General features: G+C 57.7%; 4 protein-coding genes and 1 non-coding gene across 5 annotated transcripts in view; 3 read left to right on the top strand and 2 right to left on the bottom strand.

Moving 5' to 3' along the window:
- The window catches only part of PTSG_04465 (uncharacterized protein), a 9,863-nt gene extending 7,173 nt beyond the window's left edge, over window positions 1-2,690 (bottom strand). Inside the window, exons 1-6 of the mRNA XM_004994502.1 lie at window positions 2,605-2,690; window positions 2,276-2,388; window positions 1,878-2,040; window positions 1,347-1,525; window positions 634-1,168; window positions 267-361 (exon numbers count right to left, since the gene is read on the bottom strand). Coding sequence (XP_004994559.1) covers window positions 267-361; window positions 634-1,168; window positions 1,347-1,525; window positions 1,878-2,040; window positions 2,276-2,388; window positions 2,605-2,659 — 1,140 coding nt within the window. The 5' untranslated portion in view covers window positions 2,660-2,690. The remainder of the gene's footprint in view (window positions 1-266; window positions 362-633; window positions 1,169-1,346; window positions 1,526-1,877; window positions 2,041-2,275; window positions 2,389-2,604) is intronic.
- A 75-nt stretch (window positions 2,691-2,765) lies between these two features.
- Window positions 2,766-13,967, top strand: PTSG_04466 (uncharacterized protein; the record flags this gene model as incomplete). Its single annotated transcript, XM_004994503.1, has 12 exons — window positions 2,766-2,801; window positions 3,108-3,219; window positions 3,436-3,523; window positions 3,884-5,479; window positions 5,728-5,815; window positions 6,022-10,267; window positions 10,567-10,816; window positions 11,160-11,246; window positions 11,387-11,461; window positions 11,733-11,860; window positions 12,107-12,263; window positions 12,546-13,967. The coding sequence occupies exons 2-12, from the start codon at window positions 3,203-3,205 to the stop codon at window positions 13,965-13,967; spliced, it is 8,154 nt and encodes a 2,717-aa protein (XP_004994560.1). The 5' UTR covers window positions 2,766-2,801; window positions 3,108-3,202.
- A 364-nt stretch (window positions 13,968-14,331) lies between these two features.
- PTSG_04467 (coproporphyrinogen III oxidase) lies at window positions 14,332-15,851 on the bottom strand (the record flags this gene model as incomplete). The annotated part of the gene is made up of 1 exon (XM_004994504.1): window positions 14,332-15,851. Exon 1 carries the CDS (start codon window positions 15,520-15,522, stop codon window positions 14,332-14,334), a length of 1,191 nt encoding a protein of 396 aa, XP_004994561.1. The 5' UTR covers window positions 15,523-15,851.
- Window positions 15,852-15,872: 21 nt separating this feature from the next.
- Window positions 15,873-16,000, top strand: PTSG_20093. The gene has a single exon. It is a non-coding gene; the product is annotated as a tRNA-Gly (tRNA).
- A 921-nt stretch (window positions 16,001-16,921) lies between these two features.
- PTSG_04468 (uncharacterized protein) lies at window positions 16,922-19,885 on the top strand (the record flags this gene model as incomplete). Its single annotated transcript, XM_004994505.1, has 8 exons — window positions 16,922-17,200; window positions 17,451-17,526; window positions 17,757-18,072; window positions 18,256-18,396; window positions 18,698-18,734; window positions 18,991-19,086; window positions 19,245-19,298; window positions 19,529-19,885. The coding sequence occupies exons 1-8, from the start codon at window positions 16,940-16,942 to the stop codon at window positions 19,883-19,885; spliced, it is 1,338 nt and encodes a 445-aa protein (XP_004994562.1). The 5' UTR covers window positions 16,922-16,939.
- Between the last annotated feature and the right edge of the window lie 115 nt (window positions 19,886-20,000).

A 20,000-nucleotide genomic window follows, 5' to 3' on the forward strand; every position in this document is an offset into this window, starting at 1 on the left:
ACACACACACACACCCCCACCCCACCACCACACACACACACAACGTACAACAACAACAACAACAAACAACAACAACAAACAACAACAACAACAACAACAACAACAACAACAACAACAACAACAACAACAACAACAACAACAACAACAACAACAACAACAACAACAACAACAACAACAACAACAACAACAACAACAACAACAACAACAACACATAAAAGCACAACAGCACAAGCAAACTCAAACACAGGTGCGCGCATCATTCGTACCTGCCACTCGGGGTTGTCGTTGACGAACTGTTCTGCGTTGTCGCTGTGTTCGATTTGCTGATCAACCTCTGCCCACACCTTTTCCACCGCCGCCTCTGTTGGAGTGACGCACACAGCACGGCACCGCGACGGCAAACGAAAAGGCGTGACGACGTTAGTTGTGATGGCGAGGTGGTGGTGGTTGTGATTGTGGTTGTGATGGTGGCTGTGATGATGGTGGCGGTGGTGGAGGTGATACGCAAAGAGCCAAGCCGTGCAATGGTGACCAGCTAGCTTTCATGTGCTACATTGCACACGGTTGCGTGTGCAAACAACACGACAACGCCCCATTCGCCTCACAATGACACATTGTGCGTGCCCACCGCACCTGCATCCTTGAAGGCGAGGACGTCTGCTGTGTTGACGGAGTCGTCACCACGACCGTGACCAAGCGCATCCTGCACAACCTCAGGTTGCGCTGTCTCTTGCGCTGCGCTTGCTTCTGCGTCTGCGTCTGCGTCTGCGTCTGCGTCTGCGTCTGCGTCTGCGTCTGCGTCTTCGTCCACTTGCTGCTGTGTGTCTTCTTCTTCTTCGACGCGCTGGGCGGCTGTGGCTGTTGCTGTTGCATCAGTAGTGGCTGCGGTGGAGCTTTCCGTCACACCTGATGTCTCCCCCTGCACATCTGCAGCCTCGCTGTCGCTCACGGTTGCGTCGTGATCATCGTCAGCGGCGTTGGCACTGGCGTTCTGCTCCCTGCCAGCACCATCTTCTTCTTGGGCACCGTGCGAGGGCTGCGCTGCGGTCGGCGTGTCATTGCCCGTTTCCTCCGCCGCTGGCTCGACTGCCTTGGCTTGGGGCTCGTCTTTCTTCGTCTCACCGTCATCATCATCGCTGCTGGCGCTGCCGTCACTGAGCCCAATCAGCTGCCAAGACAGCACAAGGACACGGAGCAAGGGGTTGTGTGGAAGGGTGAGTGATATGCAACCTGCTGCAACAGGGGAGCACTCACCAATGAAGCAATAGGCTGCGCACAGGGAAACTTGGAACGAGTACACATGGCAATACAGCACGCACGCACGCACGCACACGCGTACGACTGACTTGGAGAATGTGTGTGCGTGTGTCGTTGCAGTCCTTGTCGGAAGTGCGGCAGTTGAAGAGACCAGTGATGTCGGGCTGCTGTGCAATCTTGTTGAGGTGGTTGCGGACAGCCTCGTTTTCGGTCGCGTGTCTCTCGATTGTCTTCAGGCATCGCAGCACCCCGTCGTCGTTCAGGGTGCCTAGCCGTGGTCGTGGTCGTGGTTGCAGTCGTGGTAGTGGTGGCGACGGTGATGATCGTGATAGTGATAGTGGTTAAGGCATGCAAGCAAGCGTGGAGACAACAGGGGATGAGGCCACGGCGGAGGTGGGGTACAAGGAATCCGGGACAGGCTGACTGATGTCAACGAGCAAACAAAGGCAGTGTGGCCACAACGTAGACGCGCGCGCGAGCACAAAGTCCACACTTGCGTGTGCGTATACACTCACACACACACACGCACACACACACACGCACACACGCACATACACACACGCACATACACACACGCACACACACACACGCACACACAGGCAACCAGCCGAGCAACCCACCTGCGCTGATGAGAAGCAGGCAGAGGGTGCTTTGCATGATGCGGCCATCGTCTGAGTTCTCTGCGAGCAAGAAGTAGGTCCTGGCAGGCGTGACTACACCGAAGCTGGCCTCCGTGACAGGTGTTGGCCAGCGGCACGAGCATTCCTTCACGGAGAGCACTTTCTGCAAAATGTATCCGCGTCGTACGTACGTGTGTGTATGTGTGTGTTTGCGTGAGGAGAAAGAGAGGCTGTCACAGCCAAAGGATTGTGCGTACACAACACACATGCACACAAGCACAGATGCTAACTTCACACACGTATGCACCACACACAAACACAAACACAAACACAAACATTCGCATTCACATTCACACAAACACAAACACAAACATTCACATTCATATTCACACACACACCGAGATGTTGGAGACAGCAATGCTCTTGGTCCAGGACTCTGAGCGTGGGGAATACGCAAGCAAGGAGCGGTCGAGACGGAACAGCCTTCGCTTCCAGCTCTTCACAGAGCCACCTTGAGAGGTGATGCACACATGGCATCGTGTGTTGTTGTTGTTGAGGTTTGCACACTGACCACTGTATTGACCTACATTTCACCGCACTTGAATGGTCACTGCACTGCACTGCACTTCGCCTCATTATTCACAGCACATTCACTCCACTATGCTTCATCGGTCACCGCACTTCACCGCACATACACTGCACACCACCTGCCACCACGTCTGCTCACCTTCTTTGACGAAGAAGCCCGTGGCCAGTGCGCCATCGTTGCCATCGTCCACCATCACGACTGCTGGCCTTTGTCCAAGTGGTGGGGGAAAATAAGTCGTCACATCACAATGATCTGTGATTCCATGCATGATTATAAAAGTTGGTCATCTTCCAATTTATGCTGTCGCAAACGACACTCGCTGGCATCATCTGTTGGTTGGTCCTTGCTTGCTTGCTTGTTGCTGTGGTTGGTGCTGGCTGGTGGTTGGTGTTGGCGGGAAAACCAAGCTTGTGCACTGGCCTGCGTGAATGTGCACATGTGTGTGTGTGTGTGTGCGTGTGTGTGCGCGTGTGTGCGCGTGTGTGATTGTACACGCACGAGCTCACTGCTTCTTCTTTCTTTTCGCTCTTCTTTCTCTCTCTGTCTCTCTCTGTCTCTCTCTCCCTCTCTCCCTCGCTCTTTTTGCTTGGTTGTTACTTTCTCTTTGCTATCGTCTGTTTCACTGTTCCCATCCATCGCAGCAGTAGGGACAAAACTGTGAGAGTCAGGCGGCCGTGGGCTTGCTGGCATTCACCTGGTGCCCTTAGCACTGAAAACCCACCGTGAGCCCGCCAAGATGGCACACCCTACAAGGTCAGCACACACAACACACACAACACACACACACAACACCACAAGCGCCCTCCCTTGATCCACCCTTCCCCTCGTACGCCTCCTCCCCCCCCCCGCTCGTACCAGCTGCCATCGCTTGGGGTTTCCCGCCACCTCACCCATACGCTTTGCTCCCTCCACAAACCCGCACTCCGCACACTCCGCACACTCCGCGCACTCCTCGGCTTTGGCTTGCAGCTTCATCCACGAAATTTGCACACAGAACATGCGCCCGTTCCCCTCCCATTCGTTCTCGATGGCCAGCGAAGGCGGCTTCGTATGCAAGGTATGCATTCGCCCCCCTCCCCTTTTCCCGCCCTGTTTTGGCACCCACTCGCGCACCCACCGCTATATTCGGCCGGGCACTTGCTTGCATGCATTTTCGCAGCGATTCCTCTGTGGCCGTGCTTTCGTTCCCTGACTGCTTGTTTTCACACAATATGCCCTTGTGTATGTGTATGTATGTCTATATGTGTGTATGTATGTGTGCATGTGTGTGTCTGTGTGTATGTATGTGTGCATGTGTGTGTATGCATGTGTCTGTGTGTCTGTGTGCACTGTCGTATTCACCGCCACCACCACCAACTGCTGCCACCACCAACTGCTGCCACCACCAACTGCTGCCACCACCACCGCCAACTGCCAGTGTGTCTTGTTTGATGAGTTTGAGTTTGTGGGGCACGCGCGCAACAAAAAGGCCGCCAAAGCTGAGGCCTTCTTCAAGGCCTGGAAAGCCATCACCAACCGCGACCAGTTTGTGCAGGACCTGCCAAAGCCTCCATTTCACATTGTGATTCAGCGCCTCCGCGACGCAGTTGCAGGCGGTCAGCACCAGCAACGCCAGCAGCACCAGCGCCCGCAGGGCGAACACGAGGCAGCAGCATCCCATCACCACCTACCCCACGGCCCACAACAGCACCATCCTCAACACCAACAACAGCAGCACATGCAGCACGACCCGCCTTTGCATCACGGCCACCAGCCTGTTCATCACTACCACCGCCAACAACAACCAGCCCACGAACGATCCGCGCAGCCATACGCCAGCCATAACAGCAGCAGCACCACCACCACCGGCACTGGCAGCAACAGCAGCAACGTCATAAACCAGGCACTACCCTCTTCTTCCACCCATTCACACCACTCTGGTGGCTACTTCAACCCAGCAGTGTCGTCAGCGTCAGCATCAGTACCGCCACCAACGTTACCGCAACAACTGACCGTGCCAGTCAGCTCCCCATCCTCATCCTCGTTCACAACTACCCCGCCCACTGCCCCACCTGCCCCAGCAACCACGCCAGCGTCGGCTGCAACAAGTACGGTCTCAGAACTGGCCACGCCCTCGCCGCCCAGCGTCCGCCCACCTGTTCCCTTGTCACATGAACCAGGCAGTGTTGCCCATCTCGTGACGCAGACCAACCCCGTATCTGTCCTCAACCAAACCTGCAGCCAGTTTGCGCTCCCCCTCCCCGTGTTCAGCGCAGACAACAGCGAGGTCACCCTGTATGACGGGTACACGGTGCGCCTCTCCATCATCCAGAACAAGAAGACCACCAAGCGCTACACCGCTCTGGTTGCCCTGGAATACCTGCACGAGAAGCTGGGCCTGGGCCTCGTCCCAACCTCCGCATACGCATGGGTTGCCACGTCGTACCTGCCCGGCGCCACCTCCGACGCGCGCGCCGCCCTGCCAACAAGCAGCTCCACCTCGGAGACGTGGCCGCGCGTGCCCACCAGCACTGCCACATCAGCTGCCACGACCGGCCCCGTCACCAGCATGGCCAGCAGCGGCAGCACCACCAGCGCCTTCTCTGGCAGCGCCTTTACGGGCAGCACCTACAGCATGGGCATGGCCCCACAGCCGTTTGTGTCTGCTGCCTGCGGGTCCTTCCGCAACCCGGACGTGTACGACGTCACCGCAGACTCTGCGCAGTTCTCTGTGGCGGTGCAGCCGCTGCAGCCCACCACGCTCGCCAGCGCCAGCGCTGCCGTGGCATCCTGGGCACGCGATGTGCCGGGCTTGCTTGCGCGCCACCGGTTCTCACGCTTCAACCATGCCACCTACGCCTCCTCCGACAGCAGCTACCTCAACGCCATCCTCACCTCTATCAAGAGCGACAACTTCCTCGTCTTTGTTGAGTCGTTCTCCATGCGCGTGCATGTGGCCGGCCGGCTTCTCCGCCACCTCATCTCCACGGTTCGTCTGGCTGTGGGGCTGGAGCTGCGTGCTCGCTGGTCTCGCGTGCGATTGTTTGGGTCGTGGTTGATTGGGCTTTGATTGATCGGGCTCTGCTTGGTTGGTTGGCAAGCTAGTTGGGCAAGTAACTGCTGCTGTTTTGGTTCTATTGGACAACATCACGTTTGCGTGCCACACGCCCACACCGCATCGCGCGCGCACACACACACACATACACACACATACACACATACTCACGCATGCACACACAAATTGTGTGTGTGTGTGTTGTTCTGCCTCCGTCATTGATGCAGGCCGGGCCAGAGCGGATGTACCGCCACCCCACGGATCCCAAAGACGATGCCACGTCCCATCAACCGTTCTCAAAACGAGCACGATTCCGTTAGTGTGTGCGTGTGTCTGTGTCCGTGTGTCTCTGTGTCTCTGTGTACATGTCTGTGCATATGTGTGCAATACTGTCAGTTTGCAGCAAATGTTACGTATGTCGACATCAGACCCGCATCTGCACTCATTTTTGCTCACAACGCACACGCACATACGCACAACCCCGAACCCTCCACCACGAAACAACACAAACTATTTTGAAGAATCCATTGGGTGGACTTCCCGGTTCACCTCGGATGATGACCGCAGGGACCAGCAACAGACACACGCGCGCATCCCGGAACCCGTTTCAAGCGACCAAGTAGCGCTTTATGTGGTGTCGTCGGAGGCGTATGCACTGAAGGTGGCGAGCGTGCTTGGTGCCGTGGAAGGTCTCGGCTGCTGCGTTCCAGACAGCGCCCAGGTGTACGACGCGCAGGTGGATGTCAATGCCTGGCGGCGCCGACTGCAGCGTGCAGACGTGCTCATCTGCACGCCGACCACGCTCGTGCTGCTGCTCAAGGCACCGCACCTGCTTGCGTTTTGGCCCACGCCGGACCCCACCACAACCAGCGGCCACGGGGGGCAAGGCGTCGCGATGCCGCATGCACAGGCGCCGCCAGCACCTGCGATGCCAAAACCAATGACCATCCAGGCGCTCATCTTCGACTTTGATGCGCAGCTGGCAGAGGACCCCCACCTGGGCGAGGTCCTGGACATGTACAGGAAGCCGGACCGAGACAACCCGATTGCCGTGTGTGGCATCACGTCTGCGCCCTTGCACCCTGGCGCACGCAACCTGTTCTCCAGCTTGGACGACCTGACCGTGCGCACCAACAGCTACCCGCTGCGCGCCTTTGTCGCGCCGCCCATGCCGGGCCCGCTCTTCCACGAGCAGCTGTGCAGCTGCGTGCCGTGCACGTACGACGACCGCCCTGCGGCTCTCAACGACCTCTTGCGCAATGCCGTCGGCGCCGCGGCGGCCGCACACAGCGGCTGGCAGGCCAAGCTGGAGCTGCAGGTGCAACGACTCCGCACGCTGTTCCCGCACGCAGACAGCGCCCACGCCTTGATTATCCACCGCCGCTTGCAACGCGCCGCGCTGCGCATTCGCCTGTGCGAGATGATCGAACTTGTGGGCACAGAGTACGGCTTGTTCTGCACCCGCATGTTGTGGCGCCAAGCAGAGCGCCTTCTCGACGAGTTATCCTGCGATGACGCAGAGGAGCCCCTCTACTCCTCGTTTCTCAGCAGCTTCCACCCGCCTTCCTCAACCTCCTCAGTAACAACGGCGGCGGCTACAGCAGCAACAGCAGCCTCGCGACAACCCCACCATGGACAACAACAACTCCACCCTGCCCTGCGCAACCAGGGCAGAAGAGCACCTGCAGTGCAGGACCCGCGGCTGGCCCTGATGAAACGCCTGGGTCGGCAGCAGCAGCAGCAACAGCAACAGCAGCCCAACAGCGTGGAAGAAGAGGCCAAAGTAGAGGACGAAGGGTCGCTCTGGCCGCCCATCCCCCACTTGTCGTCTTCCGCATCATCTGCAGCAGCAGTACCACCGCATGGCAGGTCGTTTGATGCGCCAGCAATGACTGCGCCACCAGCAAACGAAGCGCAGCGCACGCAGTGGCTCAACCAGCACTTTCCGTGGCTGGATTCCATGCCACTGCTGTACGATGACGAGGAGCTGTATGCGCAGCTGTGGTATGCTGACGGCAGCGGCCAGCACGGTGTCATTTCCGAGGACTTTGAGATGGATGAACCCGCGTCCACGGACACCAAGCCATCGGCAGGCAGCCCCGTTTCCCCCAGGCTGACCGTGGCGCTGAAACTGCTGCAGGCTGCGCGTACCGAGCACACGCGCGTGACGCTCGTCCTGCCGAACCAGTTTGGGGTCAACACCATCGCAGCCCTCTTGCAGCAGCGGCTCGCCACCACGGCAACGGCAGCTGAAGAAGACGCCCGCCCCGCCATCATCGCCGTGCCCACAGCCGCCAGCGCAAGGGTGCTGGTCCACTCCACCGCCGCCGCCGTGGCCACACCCTCCATCGGTGGCCACGGCAGCCGCGCAGCCCTTGCACCGCCGCTCACACCGCTCACGCGCCGCGTTCACCAGGCCAACCGGTGCTTTGCGGCCATGGCACGCGACGTGGAGCGCAGCGTGAAGAAGGCGTGGGAGGCCGACGACTTTATCATTGTCACCACCATCGATGCCCTGCCCACGGTGCCGCAGGCCACACTTGTGATCAGCCTCGCCGATGTGACCTCGGTGGACGCGTATGCAGCGGTTGCTGCGGCGTGTGTGCCCATGGCTGGCGCTGTTGTTCACGTGGTGCCGGACGACGCGCACACGCAGCAGCTCTTCAACAGCACACGCACCACGTACCTTGAGCTCCGCCACTACTTCAACCTCTTTGCAGGGGTGCCGGCGGAAATGGCCGCTGACGCAGCGTCCACGGGCAAGCCCTCGTCTTCCAGCACGGCTGATGGCACAGGCGCAGTTGGTGCTTCGTCGACATCACAAGCAGCGTCGTCGTCGTCACCACAGGCAGCGTCGGCAGCAACGGGAACCTCGACAACGTTGGCTGTTGCCAACCCCAACCACATTGCCTTGGATGAGCAAGAGTTGACGGGCCTGGAGCAGCTCAACCAGCTGTGTCTGCGCCTTGACTTTGGCTCTGGTGCGCGGCGTTCCCAGCTGCCCTTCTACACGGTGCAGGGACACACGTCGAAGCAGTTTGTTGCCGCGGCACACCTTCCACCGGCGCTGTCCGCCTTTGACAACCAGGACCTTGGGTACGAGCCCACGAATGCCTTGGAGAAGGTAGCCACGCGCTGCGTGCGCGCTCTCGAAGGTCACGGCTACTTTGACGCCATTGGCACACCGCAGATTGGCCTGAGTGCCCACCACCCCGCTGGGCTGCTGGCATATGCGCGCATGGCAGATGTGGCGCGTGGCCGGCGGGCGCTGCTCACCAGCCGCTACGACGCCACACGGGACTCGCCGTTCCCATCCACGGTCCTCATCAAGCAGGATGCTTCAGAAGAGTGCAAAGCCTTGGCACCACAGGCGACGGACAGGGCTGAGGAGCGCTGTGCGCGTGGAATGCCAAGGTGCCTGTCGGCGTCGCCCCACTCGTTTACAGTGGGCGACGGCCACAACGGCAACAAATCCAGCACTGCTGGCCAAGCAGACAACGATGCCATGATCAACGGTGGCGATTCCGAGAGCACAGAGGACGCGGTCGTGCTGCACCTGCACAGCTTCCGAATTCGGCCCGTGGAGAAGTTCAACCGAGACCCGTTGAACAACTTTGACAACTTCCATGCGAACCGCGTGCTGCAATCGCTGGTGTACAGCGGGCCCTTGCCGCGGCTTGAGGAGCACGGCTACGAGGCGCTGGCGCCGTCGAGCGACGCTGAGGTCACGCAGGTGCCCGACATGACCGAGTTCACTTGTGGGCTGCTTGCCCCGCGCCCAATCTTGCGGAAACGCGCCAATCAGCAACCTGGGCGGCAGCACAAGCAGCAGGCCCAGGATGACTTCAGGGTGTTGCTCAACGCCGGCCTTTGCGGCAGCTTGAGGTACGTGGATCAGGTGGAGGTGTCACCGCAGCAGCTGGCCAAGTTTGCGTCATATCACCGTGAGTGCATGCGCACGGTGGCCCCTGCCGCCAGCACGGCAGCGCCGTCAGCGGCAACGCCAGCGTACATGTACTGCCCCCTGACCACGCACGGAGAGCAGTCCGTGGTGGCGTGGGGCCAGCTGCTGTCGAGCAGCAGCAGCAACCCGACATCGCTGCTTGAGGTGTCCATTGAGCACACAACGGGCCGGCTTGTTGCCTTCAAGGACAATGCCAGATCGCCTTCGTTTATTCTGCTTGGCAAAGACACGACGACGGAAGACGTCGGGGGGAGCCGTCACAAGGGCACGGAAGTTGGTGGCGGTGATGGTGGCGACAGTGAGGATGGGAGCAGCCGTGCAGCGAAAGACTTTGCCGTGCTTGTTGTGCGCAGCCAGGACTATATCGCACACCGTGAAGCGGCGCCACGGTTCTCCATTTCGGCGTCGAAGCTGGTGTTCCTGCCCTACTCGCGAGAGGCGTGCATGTTCCCTGTCTTCGCCAGCAGCCTGGAGTGTGCACTGCTGCACAGGGAGGGCGTGCGCGTTGTGATGGAGGGGTCCCCACTGCAGTTTTCCGGGTCCGTGTCCCCGTTTGCTTGGAGCCGCCACCACAAGCACCTCAACCCGATTGCCTCCATGCTGACGTCGTCCACACTCGGCTGCATTGGTGCAGAGCACCTAGCCATGCTTGGGGATGCGTATCTTCAGTTTGCTGCCGCTGTGCACCTCTACCTCAAGTACCCATCGCGTGCTGTTGGCCCGATGTGCGCCCAAATCGCCTGGCTGCGCTCTGATGGATACCTCTCCAAGCGCTCTCAGGAGCTCGGTTTTCCCTTTCTCAAGTGCGTTTATGGGGGGAGGGGGAGGAGGAGTGACATTTGTTCGTGTGTGTGTGTGTGTGTTTGTGTGTGTGTTGTGTGTCTGTGTGTGTCTGTGTGTTGTGTGTGTCTGTGTGTGTGTTGTGTGTGTGTGTGTGTTTGTGTGTGTGTGTCTGTGTGTGTGTGTCTGTGTTTGTGTGTCTGTGTTTGTGTGTGTGTGTGTGTGTAGAGGGGGGTGTCGCGCATCAGTCAATTTGACATGCGTGTCTGTGCTGCTGCTTGTGTTGCTGCTCACACATTGCGTCTACGTGTGTTGGGAGAAGGTATTTTGTGCCGTCCGTGCCCAAGTTCGAGGAGTGGGTGCCACCAGGATGGAAGCGGGCGCCTGATGTGGATGCGGTCGCGGCGCGAGCCCTGCTGGTGCGCGCATGGCTCGGCCTGCTGCATGTGGGCATGGCCAACCCGCACGGCAAAGGCCAGCGCTTTCACAGCAAGCTACACCAGGTGCTGCATGACTTCCTTCATGGCCTTGGCATTGCTTCTCGTCTCCCAGACAACGTCGGGCCACACGCGGTACGTCACACGTGTGTGTGTTGGCAAATCCATCACAACCAACAGGGCATTGCGTTGTTGTTGTTGTTGTTTAAGTTGTTGTTTAAGTTGTTGTTTAAGTTGTTGTTGTTGTTTAAGTTGTTGTTGTTGTTGTTGTTGTTTAAGTTGTTGTTGTTGCTGTTGTTTAAGTTGTTGTTGTTGTTGTTGTTGTTTAAGTTGTTGTTGTTGCTGTTGTTTAAGTTGTTGTTGTTGCTGTTGTTTAAGTTGTTGTTGTTGTTGTGATGTACAATCGTGGCGCTTTGTGTCTTCCTGCACGCCGCACAATGTGGGGTATAATGAGATGTGCTCTGTGTTTGGTGTGCAGATGCAATACGACATGGCGCATCGCCGCTCCCGCGAAAAGATGCAGACCACGGTCCAGCATTACTGGCCAGTGATTGCGCCGCTTGCAGTAAGCTCCCTTGATGGTGTTGGAACTGCTGCTATTGCCGCCATGCGTGGCACATGTTACCCGCGCAACCAATTGTGCATCAGTTACAGCCTCATAACACCAACCACGCTGCTTGCCTGTTTGACATTTTGGGGTTGCAGGAACATCTTGGGTTTACTGGCCCATCGTGCAACCGCGCCCTTCTTCTCGAGGCGCTGACCCACCGCTCTTTCTTGGTTCGTCGCTGTTGTACTTCGTCTGTCTGTCTGGCTGATTGGTTGGTTGGTTGTGTGTGTGTGTGTGTGGTTGTGTGTGTGTGTGTGTTTGGGTTTGTTTGTTCGCGCGTATGTGTGTGTTTGTGTGTGCGTGCGTGTGCGCGTGCGTGTGCGCGTGCGTGTGCGCGTGCGTGTGCGTGTGTGTCCTTTTTTTTTCTTTGGCAATCAAGAGGATTGCGCATGCCCACGTCACCCGCATGACACCAACCATTCTCCACCACACGCTATGCAGAACAACCAGCTCGGCAACAACGAGAAGCTGGCGTTGATTGGGCGGCTATGCGTTCGCCTACTGTGCATTGACAAGTTTGTGCAAACCCAGGACAACGCCCCTTCCGTCTCCTCATGGGACGATATCTGGTTGGAAATGAACACCTTGCCGTATGCCTGTGTGTGTGTGTGTGTGTGTGTGCGTGCGTGTGTGGTTGGAAATGAACACCTTGCCGTATGCCTGTGTGTGTGTGTGTGTGTGTGTGTGTGTGTCGGGGATGCTGGTTTACACGCTTTTTGCTTGGACCACACAAGCACACGCGCTTGCATCGCTGAGCCCTCACAAACACACACGCACACACTGACTTGATGCCCGCTGTTTGTTTGTGTGCGCAGCGATGAGGTTGTCTCGACAGAGCTGCTGGTGCAGAAGGCGGTGGACATGTTTGGGATGCTGCCATACATTCTGCACGACAGCGGAGAGTTTGCGGAGCTGGCTGCTAGCTGCGCACACGCTGTTCGCCACCGCTTGCCCCTGCCGGCCGGCGCAGAGGTTGGTCATGTGTGCTGCTGCTGTTCCTTGCTCCAAACTTGTTTGTGAGCCATGTTCTGCCTACACCGCTCCTGTCACTCACGCACGCACGCACTCACTCACTCACTCACTCACTCACTCACTCACTCACTCACTCACTCACTCACTCACTCACTCACTCACCCACTCACTCACCCACTCACGCACGCTCACTCACTCACTCACGCACGCACGCTCACTCACTCACTCACTCACTCACTCACGTATGCACGCACATTTCAATGCAATGCCTGCTTTTGGCAGGAGGTGGCGTCGTTTACGCTGTCGGTGTTTGGCGCCGTGTTTATGCACTATGGTCTTGATGGGCTTGCTGAGCGATGGAGGTTTGAGGGCTTGCCCACAGTGCAAGAGACTGCGAGCAAGAAAGCCAACATGGTCGCGGCAGTGCGAGACGCTACGCTCGACACGAAGCTGCACTGCATCTTCCACGCGGAGCCGCGTCCAGACGGGCGGGTGGATGGCGTGTGCATCCTGATTCACAAGAAGACCCTGCGACGCAGCGAGATTGTGCGCGCAACAGCGGACACGCGCGAGGACGCAATTGTTGCCGCTGCTAGGATGCTCAACGCGAACCAAACCTTGCTCTGGTCGACGCTGAGCGAGCTTGGCAAGTACTTGCCGCCGCTGAAGAAGAGGAAGCCAAAAACGGCACCTTCGAGCGTTGGTGGGCATTACAACTCTGCCGCTGCCAACACCGGAGCAGCAGCCGTCACGGTCATGGATACTCAAGGCGATGGTGACGTGAGTACACCCAATGCAGGTCCGCCTCAGCGGCGGCAGCAGAGTGATGATGAAGAGAGGAACAGGGGAGGGGAGAGGGAAGTAGGGCAGCCACAACAGCAACAGCAACAACAACAGGTGCAGTCACAACAGCAAGATATCGAGATGAAGACAGAGGATGATGATGATGGTGCCTGTTATGACCTTGTGCGAGGGAGCGTGCCCTCGCCACAACCCAGCGGCACCACTTCCCAGCCGTTCGCATCGTTTTGGGCTCCCATGTCACCCCTGCCGCCGCAACAGCAGGTTCCGGCCATACCAACAGTGGCACAGTACCAGGAGCACGCGAGCACGCCGTTTCCCCCTTCTCCGCCACCGCCGCCGCCGCCACCATCAAAGGCACACGAGAGAGCGCAAGAACAAGTGGGGCCGGGTGCCAGCGGCAATGGCCGTACTGACGATGCTGACGATGAGGAAGAGGAGGCCATTGCAGAGGACGATCATGATGAACCGCGGCGCACGGCAGGGCAGCAGGTGGTTGGCTCCGGCCGCACAGACCGCGGTGCCGTTCAGCAGCAGGAACAAGGTGCTGCTGATTCCGAAGAGGAGGCTGTTGCCGACGACGAGAATGATCAACAACAGCAGCAGCAGCAGCAGCAACAGCAGCAGCAGCCAGAGGTGCGTGAGACTACTATTGGTGAAGATGAGGATGAGGAAGAACCGGTTGCAGATGAGGAGGATGAGGAGGAGGCAGAGGTAATTGCTGATGCCGGTGATGATGAGAGCCATGTCACCGACACACACACGCAGCCGCCACAACCTGCGGGACAAGAGACCGTTCTGGTTCAGCAACCCACAGCCATGCCTCCACCACCCTTGACAACCCCGCCAGCTGCTGCCGCTGTAAACACAGAGGACGAAGAAGAGGAAGTTGCAGAAGACTAGCTGCGTGCGTGCGTGCGTGCGTGTGTGTGTGTGTGTGTGTGTGTGTGTGTGTGTGTGTGTGTGTGTGTGTGTGTGTGTGTGTGTGTGGTGCGTGTGTGTGTGTGTGTGTGTGTGTGTGTGTGTGTGTGTGTGGCTAAGGGCATGGCGCCAAAAGGTATAATACACTTGCTGCATCCATTCAAATGTATTGGTAACAGTTACAAACAAAACAAACAGGCAAACTTCATGGGCGAGGTGGCATCTCATACACACAGGGGCAAGCATGCACACACACACACACAGGCAAGCATGCACACACACACACACACACACACACATGCTTAGCGGAGGCACAAGAGAGAAGTGAAAGCAACAACTAGCATCGTCACGCTTTGCAGCATGATGAAGGGAGACAGAACAAGCAGCCACCCTTCTTGAAGTAACAAACGGCAGCGGCAGCGCCGACAACAAATGCAAGGGGCCCAAGCACGGCGGGGCAGGCAAGTGAGGCAAACAGGCCCTTGCTGGGCATGGTAACGAAGCTGCTCTTGGAGGCGCCGACAAAGTTTGGCGGCGGCTGCATCTGCGCCTTGTCGCCGTCGGTGAGGGCAAGCCAGCTCTGTGGTTTGAGAAAGTGGTCATAGAGGTAGCTCTCCTTGCTGCCCGCGGGCGGCTTGTACTCGTAGACCCAGTGCACGGTGGCGGGAAGGGAGACGAGGATGGACTCTGCGCGGCCATTGGACATGAGGCCAAACTTGGTGCCGCGATCGTAGGCGAGGTTGAACTCGACGTAGCGGCCGCGGCGGTACAGCTGGAACTCGCGTTGGGCAATGGTGAAGGAGATGTTGCCGTTGGGCAGGAAGATGGAGTAGAGCTCGTTGAAGGTGCGGCCGAGAGCCATGGTGAAGTTTTTGGCGTGCTCGAAGCTGTCGCCCTGGAAGTGGTCGTAGAAGATGCCGCCGATGCCGCGCGTCTCATTTCGGTGCGGGAGGAAGAAGTACTTGTCGCACCACTCCTTCCACTCGCCATAGGGCACGTGGTGGGCGTCGCAGAGCTGCTTGAGGTCGGCGTGGAAGGCGATGGCCTGCTCCAGGATCGGGTAGGTTGGCGTGACATCGATGCCGCCACCAAACCACCACTTCTCGCCGCAGATGAAGAAGCGCACGTTCATGTGGATGGTGGGCACGTACGGGTTGGAGGGGTGGAAGATGAGGGAGACGCCCGTGGCGCGGTAGGGCGTGTTCTCCGGGATGTTGAGGGCGCTGGTGGCCGACTTTGGCATGTTGTCGCCGTGGATGCCGGAGAAGTTGCAGGCGCCCTTCTCGAAGAAGGAGCGAGGGGTGCGCTCCGGGCGCAGCTCCCAGGGGCTGGCGTTGCCGCCTTGCGACTGGAGGTAGTGGCGGCGGTCCACCTCAAGCACGCGCGTGCGGCCGCCACCCTTGCCTTTCGTGTAGGGCCACTCCGTCTCCTCAAACACTTGTCCAGAGAAGGATGACAGAAACGAGGTGATGTGGTCTTGCACAGCACGGAACTCCTGCTCCAGTGCATCCACTTGCTGCATCGATGGCGTCGTCATCTTGGGATGTGTGTGTGTGTGGGGGGGGGGGGGAAGGTGTTGTCGCGTGGTGGGGAGTGTTCGGTTTCTGGTGTTGTGAGTGGTGTTCGGTGGTGTGTGTGAATGGTGTGTGCGAGCTGCAGCCAGGTAGGTAGGTCAGGAGAGGTTTCAGGGTGTTGTAGGAAGGGGGAGTGAGGCTTGAGGAGAAGCAGAAGTGAAGAAGGCGTGCGTGAAAGCTTGCTCTGTCACGCAAGCGTGTGCGATATTGGGTGGAGGTGTGCAGTGGTTGGCGTGGCGGTTGTGATGGTGATGCAAGATGTGTGTGCGGGGGATTTGCTGCTGCGGGAAATCTCCAAGGCAAATAACCACAAGCGCCCGTGGTCCAATGGTTAGGATTCATCCCTTCCATGTGCCCATATGCAGAGGACATCGGTTCGATGCCCCCCTACATGAAGCCACGGCCAGTAGAGAGGATGAGGTTCGATTCCCGGCGGGCGTATATCTTTTTTTTTTCGCCCGGCAGGGCATGGCTATGCCCAACGTGTCCCCTTGTAGCGCACTCTCTGCTGCATCTGTCAGCCAAGTTTCACCTTCATACCTCCATCTGAACCACCCCTACCACCCATTCTTTCACACAGTGTGCAGCGAACAACGAACGCACAGTTCTCCTTGTCTCTTCGATTCCCGGCGGGCGTATATCTTTTTTTTTCGCCCGGCATGGCTATGCCCAACGTGTAGTAACCTTGTAGCGCACTCTCTGCTGCATCTGTCAGCCAAGTTTCACCTTCATACCTCCATCTGAACCACCCCTACCACCCATTCTTTCACACAGTGTGCAGTGAACAATGAACGCACAGTTCTCCTTGTCTCTTCGATTCCCGGCGGGCGTATATCTTTTTTTTTTCGCCCGGCATGGCTATGCCCAACGTGTCCCCTTGTAGCGCACTCTCTGCTGCATCTAGGCATCTGTCAGCCGAGTCTCACCTTCATAGCTCCATCTGAACCACCACTACGACTCGTACTCGTTGTTCAAAGAAGGAACGCTGCATTTCTCTCCTTCACTCTTCCACTGCCTCTTCTTCGCTTCGTCGCTTCTTCGCTTCTTGCTTCTTGCTCTTGCTTGCTTCTTGCGGGCTTTTTTTGTGCTTGTTGTTGTTCACCTTTGTGACTGTTGTGTTGGCCCTCTTGTCAACCCCCACTGACCTACTGACTGCTGCTGTGAACAACACACCACAGCACACCACAGCACACCAAGAGAAGAAGAGAGTCTAACGCTGTCTTCTTGGATTATCCACGCCTGCAGCACGCCAGCACGCAAGCGCTTACTTCTCAAAAGCACACACACACACACTTCACACACACACACACACACACACACACACACACACACACATCACACACACACACACACACACACACACACACACACACACACACAATGTCGCTGGGAGACATGGCCAAGACCCGCGAGGTGCTGGTCGATTTGGGGGACGACTCTGGTGGTGAAGACGGCAAGGACAATCACCGCACATTGGGGGTGGGGCTTGTCGGAGCAACAAACCTCGATATCGGCGACCAGCCCGGCGTCTACGTGTCGCGCGTGGACGACGACTGCACCGCGGCCTTGCACGTCGGTGACCAGATCCTGTCAGTGGCAACCACGGACTGGCGCATCGACACCACAGCCTCCACCTTGCCCGTGCGTTGCTGGCACAGCGTGCACTGCTTTTACCCTCCTTCATCATGGCCGTTGCATTGTCGTTGCATTGTCGTTGCGGTGGTCTCGCTGTGGCGGTGGTGGTGGTGAACTGATGGTTACAGCCCAGGCTCCCTGCATGTGCCACAGCGACGCCTTTGCTTGCTTGTGGCTGCACACTGTGATCCCCACTTGTCTCACGTATTCACACGCACACACGTTAACCACTACACGCATTCGCACCCGATTGTAGGAGGTACTGGACCATTTGAAGGACGCCATGCAGGCGGCTTCTGTCATCAAGCTGGTCGTTCGTCAAAACCAAGAAGGTGAGCGTTCATGTGCATGCGTGTGGCTGCCAACTATGCAGCTGCATGTGCCCTTGTTCTTGGGCCTTGCCACATACCCTGCCTGGCCTGTATCCTTCCGACATGGGCTGTGTACCCGTACTTACCTGACACGTACGGTTGCGTTCACCTTTCCTCCCGTGTGCACGTGCTGCATTTCACCGACACGGCCTCTTCATCACCCTCGATCCCATGTATCGCTCTGCGCTCAGGGTTTGCCGCGTTTCGAAAAGTTGTGGAGCACAACCACGGCACCACGACAAACACAGCGGAAGAGGACGGGCACGCTTCTCCAGCGAATCAGCACGCCAAGGGGCCAGCGTCCTCGTCGCTGTCAGCTTCACGGGCCCCCGGCAGTGCGCAGCAGAGCGCCACCACGCGGCACCAAACGGTCACGACAGATGCGTCCAACGAGGACCGCCACGTGTGGCTCGGTATCGATGCACTCGTCCACCACAAGCCCGAGGAAGCAGAAGCACACTTTGCTGCTGCACTACAGGTCACCCTCGACGACGCGCTGGAACAGAGGTGTGGTGCCGGTGGTGTCTACTTATGGTGGTAGCGTCGTTTGTTGCTGCCAGTGACTCCTGCGAATGATTGTCACGAGACAACGGCCTGTGCACGTTGACGACCCAGACCCACCTGTCACACGCGTGCGCTTGCTCGTCCCCCCCCCCCCCCAACTTCCTCACTGTTAACACTTGCTCCCAGGATTGCTGCATTGGCTGCTACATCCGATCCTGCGTTTGCGCAAAAAGCGTGGCAGAAGGACTTGGAGGAGCTGAAACGACACAAGGGCTACATCCACTACCTTCACGGCGTCGCATTCACCCACGCCCAGCGCCCAAGGTGGTTTGTACGCCCGCGTTGTGTGTGTGTGTGTATGTATGTATGTATGTACGTGTGTATGTATGTATGTATGTATGTATGTACGTGTATATGTATGTATGTATGTACGTGTGTGCGTATGTATGTATGTATGTATGTATGTATGTATGTATGTATGTATGTATGTATGTGTATGTATGTATGTGTGTGTATGTGAAGGTCTCTCCGCCCATCCGCTGCTGTCTCCCCCTCCCCTCTCTCCACATTACTCTTCTCACGTCACCACGTGTCACAACTGTATTGCCGTGCGTGCTTGTGTGCACAGGGATGCGCAGCACAGCATGCTTGAAGCGACGCGCGTGGTATGCTTGTGAACTGGGAGGAGACGTGGGTGGACACGCACACCTGTGGGGCAACACCGTGCACGCACGCACGCACGCACGCACATACGCACGCACACACACACACTTCCTCTTCGTCTCTTTGCCACAGCTAACACCAGTCGCCTACTCGCTAATCACACATACACACACATACACACACATATATACACACACTCTCTCACACTCTCACACACTCTCACACATACATACATACATTCTCTCTTTCTTACACCAGCTGCTGCCGTGGTATTACCACCCAAGTTTGCTCATCAACTTGAGCGATGCAGACTTCCACCACACCGTCAGCCGCGTGCTCATCAACAAAGGACTGGTCAGTTGTACCCCAAACGCACGTGTGCAATGTCCCGCAAGCGTCCATGCTTTGTGCTTGCGTGCGCGAGCGAGCGACTGTGTCTTCGCTTCACTCATCATTCATCGGCGCTGGCGTGCTCGTTTCGGTCTTGCATGTCCACCCACCAACCGCGACAGTACCGCTCTGCCATCATTGCCATCAGCGAGGCGCGCAGGATACGCGGGGAGGACGTGAGTACGGTCGCCGTGTGCTCTGCGCCTGTCACACACCTTTGTTTGCACACACACACACATACATACGCACATACGCACACACACACACATACGCACATACGCACATATACTCACTCACTCTCTCACTCTCTCTCACATACGCACATACTCACTCACTCACTCACACACACTCTCTCTCTCACACACACTTACGCATATACTCACTCACTCACACACACACACGTTAGGATTATCTTGCTGATGAGCTGTCGTTTGCGCGGCATTTGCTCGCACAGCAGCAGCAGTATTGGCACCAGCAGCAGCAGCAGCAACGGAGCGACGGCGACTCTGATGATGACGAGGAGGATGAGAGTGATGAAGATGACGGGGGTGATGAGGAAGGTAGTGCCGATGTCGGTGAAGGTGAAGGTGGTGGTGGTATGGTCGACGGTGACGGCAGCAGCAGCGTGGAGGCCGTGCCTGATCAAGAAGCCAACCACAACACCAGTCATGGTGACAACGGCGTTGACGACGTTGACGAAGATGACGACGACGACGAAGTTGATGATGATGTCGACGATGATGATGACGATGATGAGCAGTGAGCAGTGAGCATGGAAGCAAGAAAGGAATCGGGTCAAACAGTAAACGCGATCATGTCACAGTGTATTGACATACAAGACAGCGTCAGAAGAGAACTTTCCCTCCACACACTCACCA

The sequence above is a fragment of the Salpingoeca rosetta genome (genome assembly GCF_000188695.1).
Source record: "Salpingoeca rosetta unplaced genomic scaffold supercont1.10, whole genome shotgun sequence".
NCBI classification, from domain to species: domain Eukaryota; class Choanoflagellata; order Craspedida; family Salpingoecidae; genus Salpingoeca; species Salpingoeca rosetta.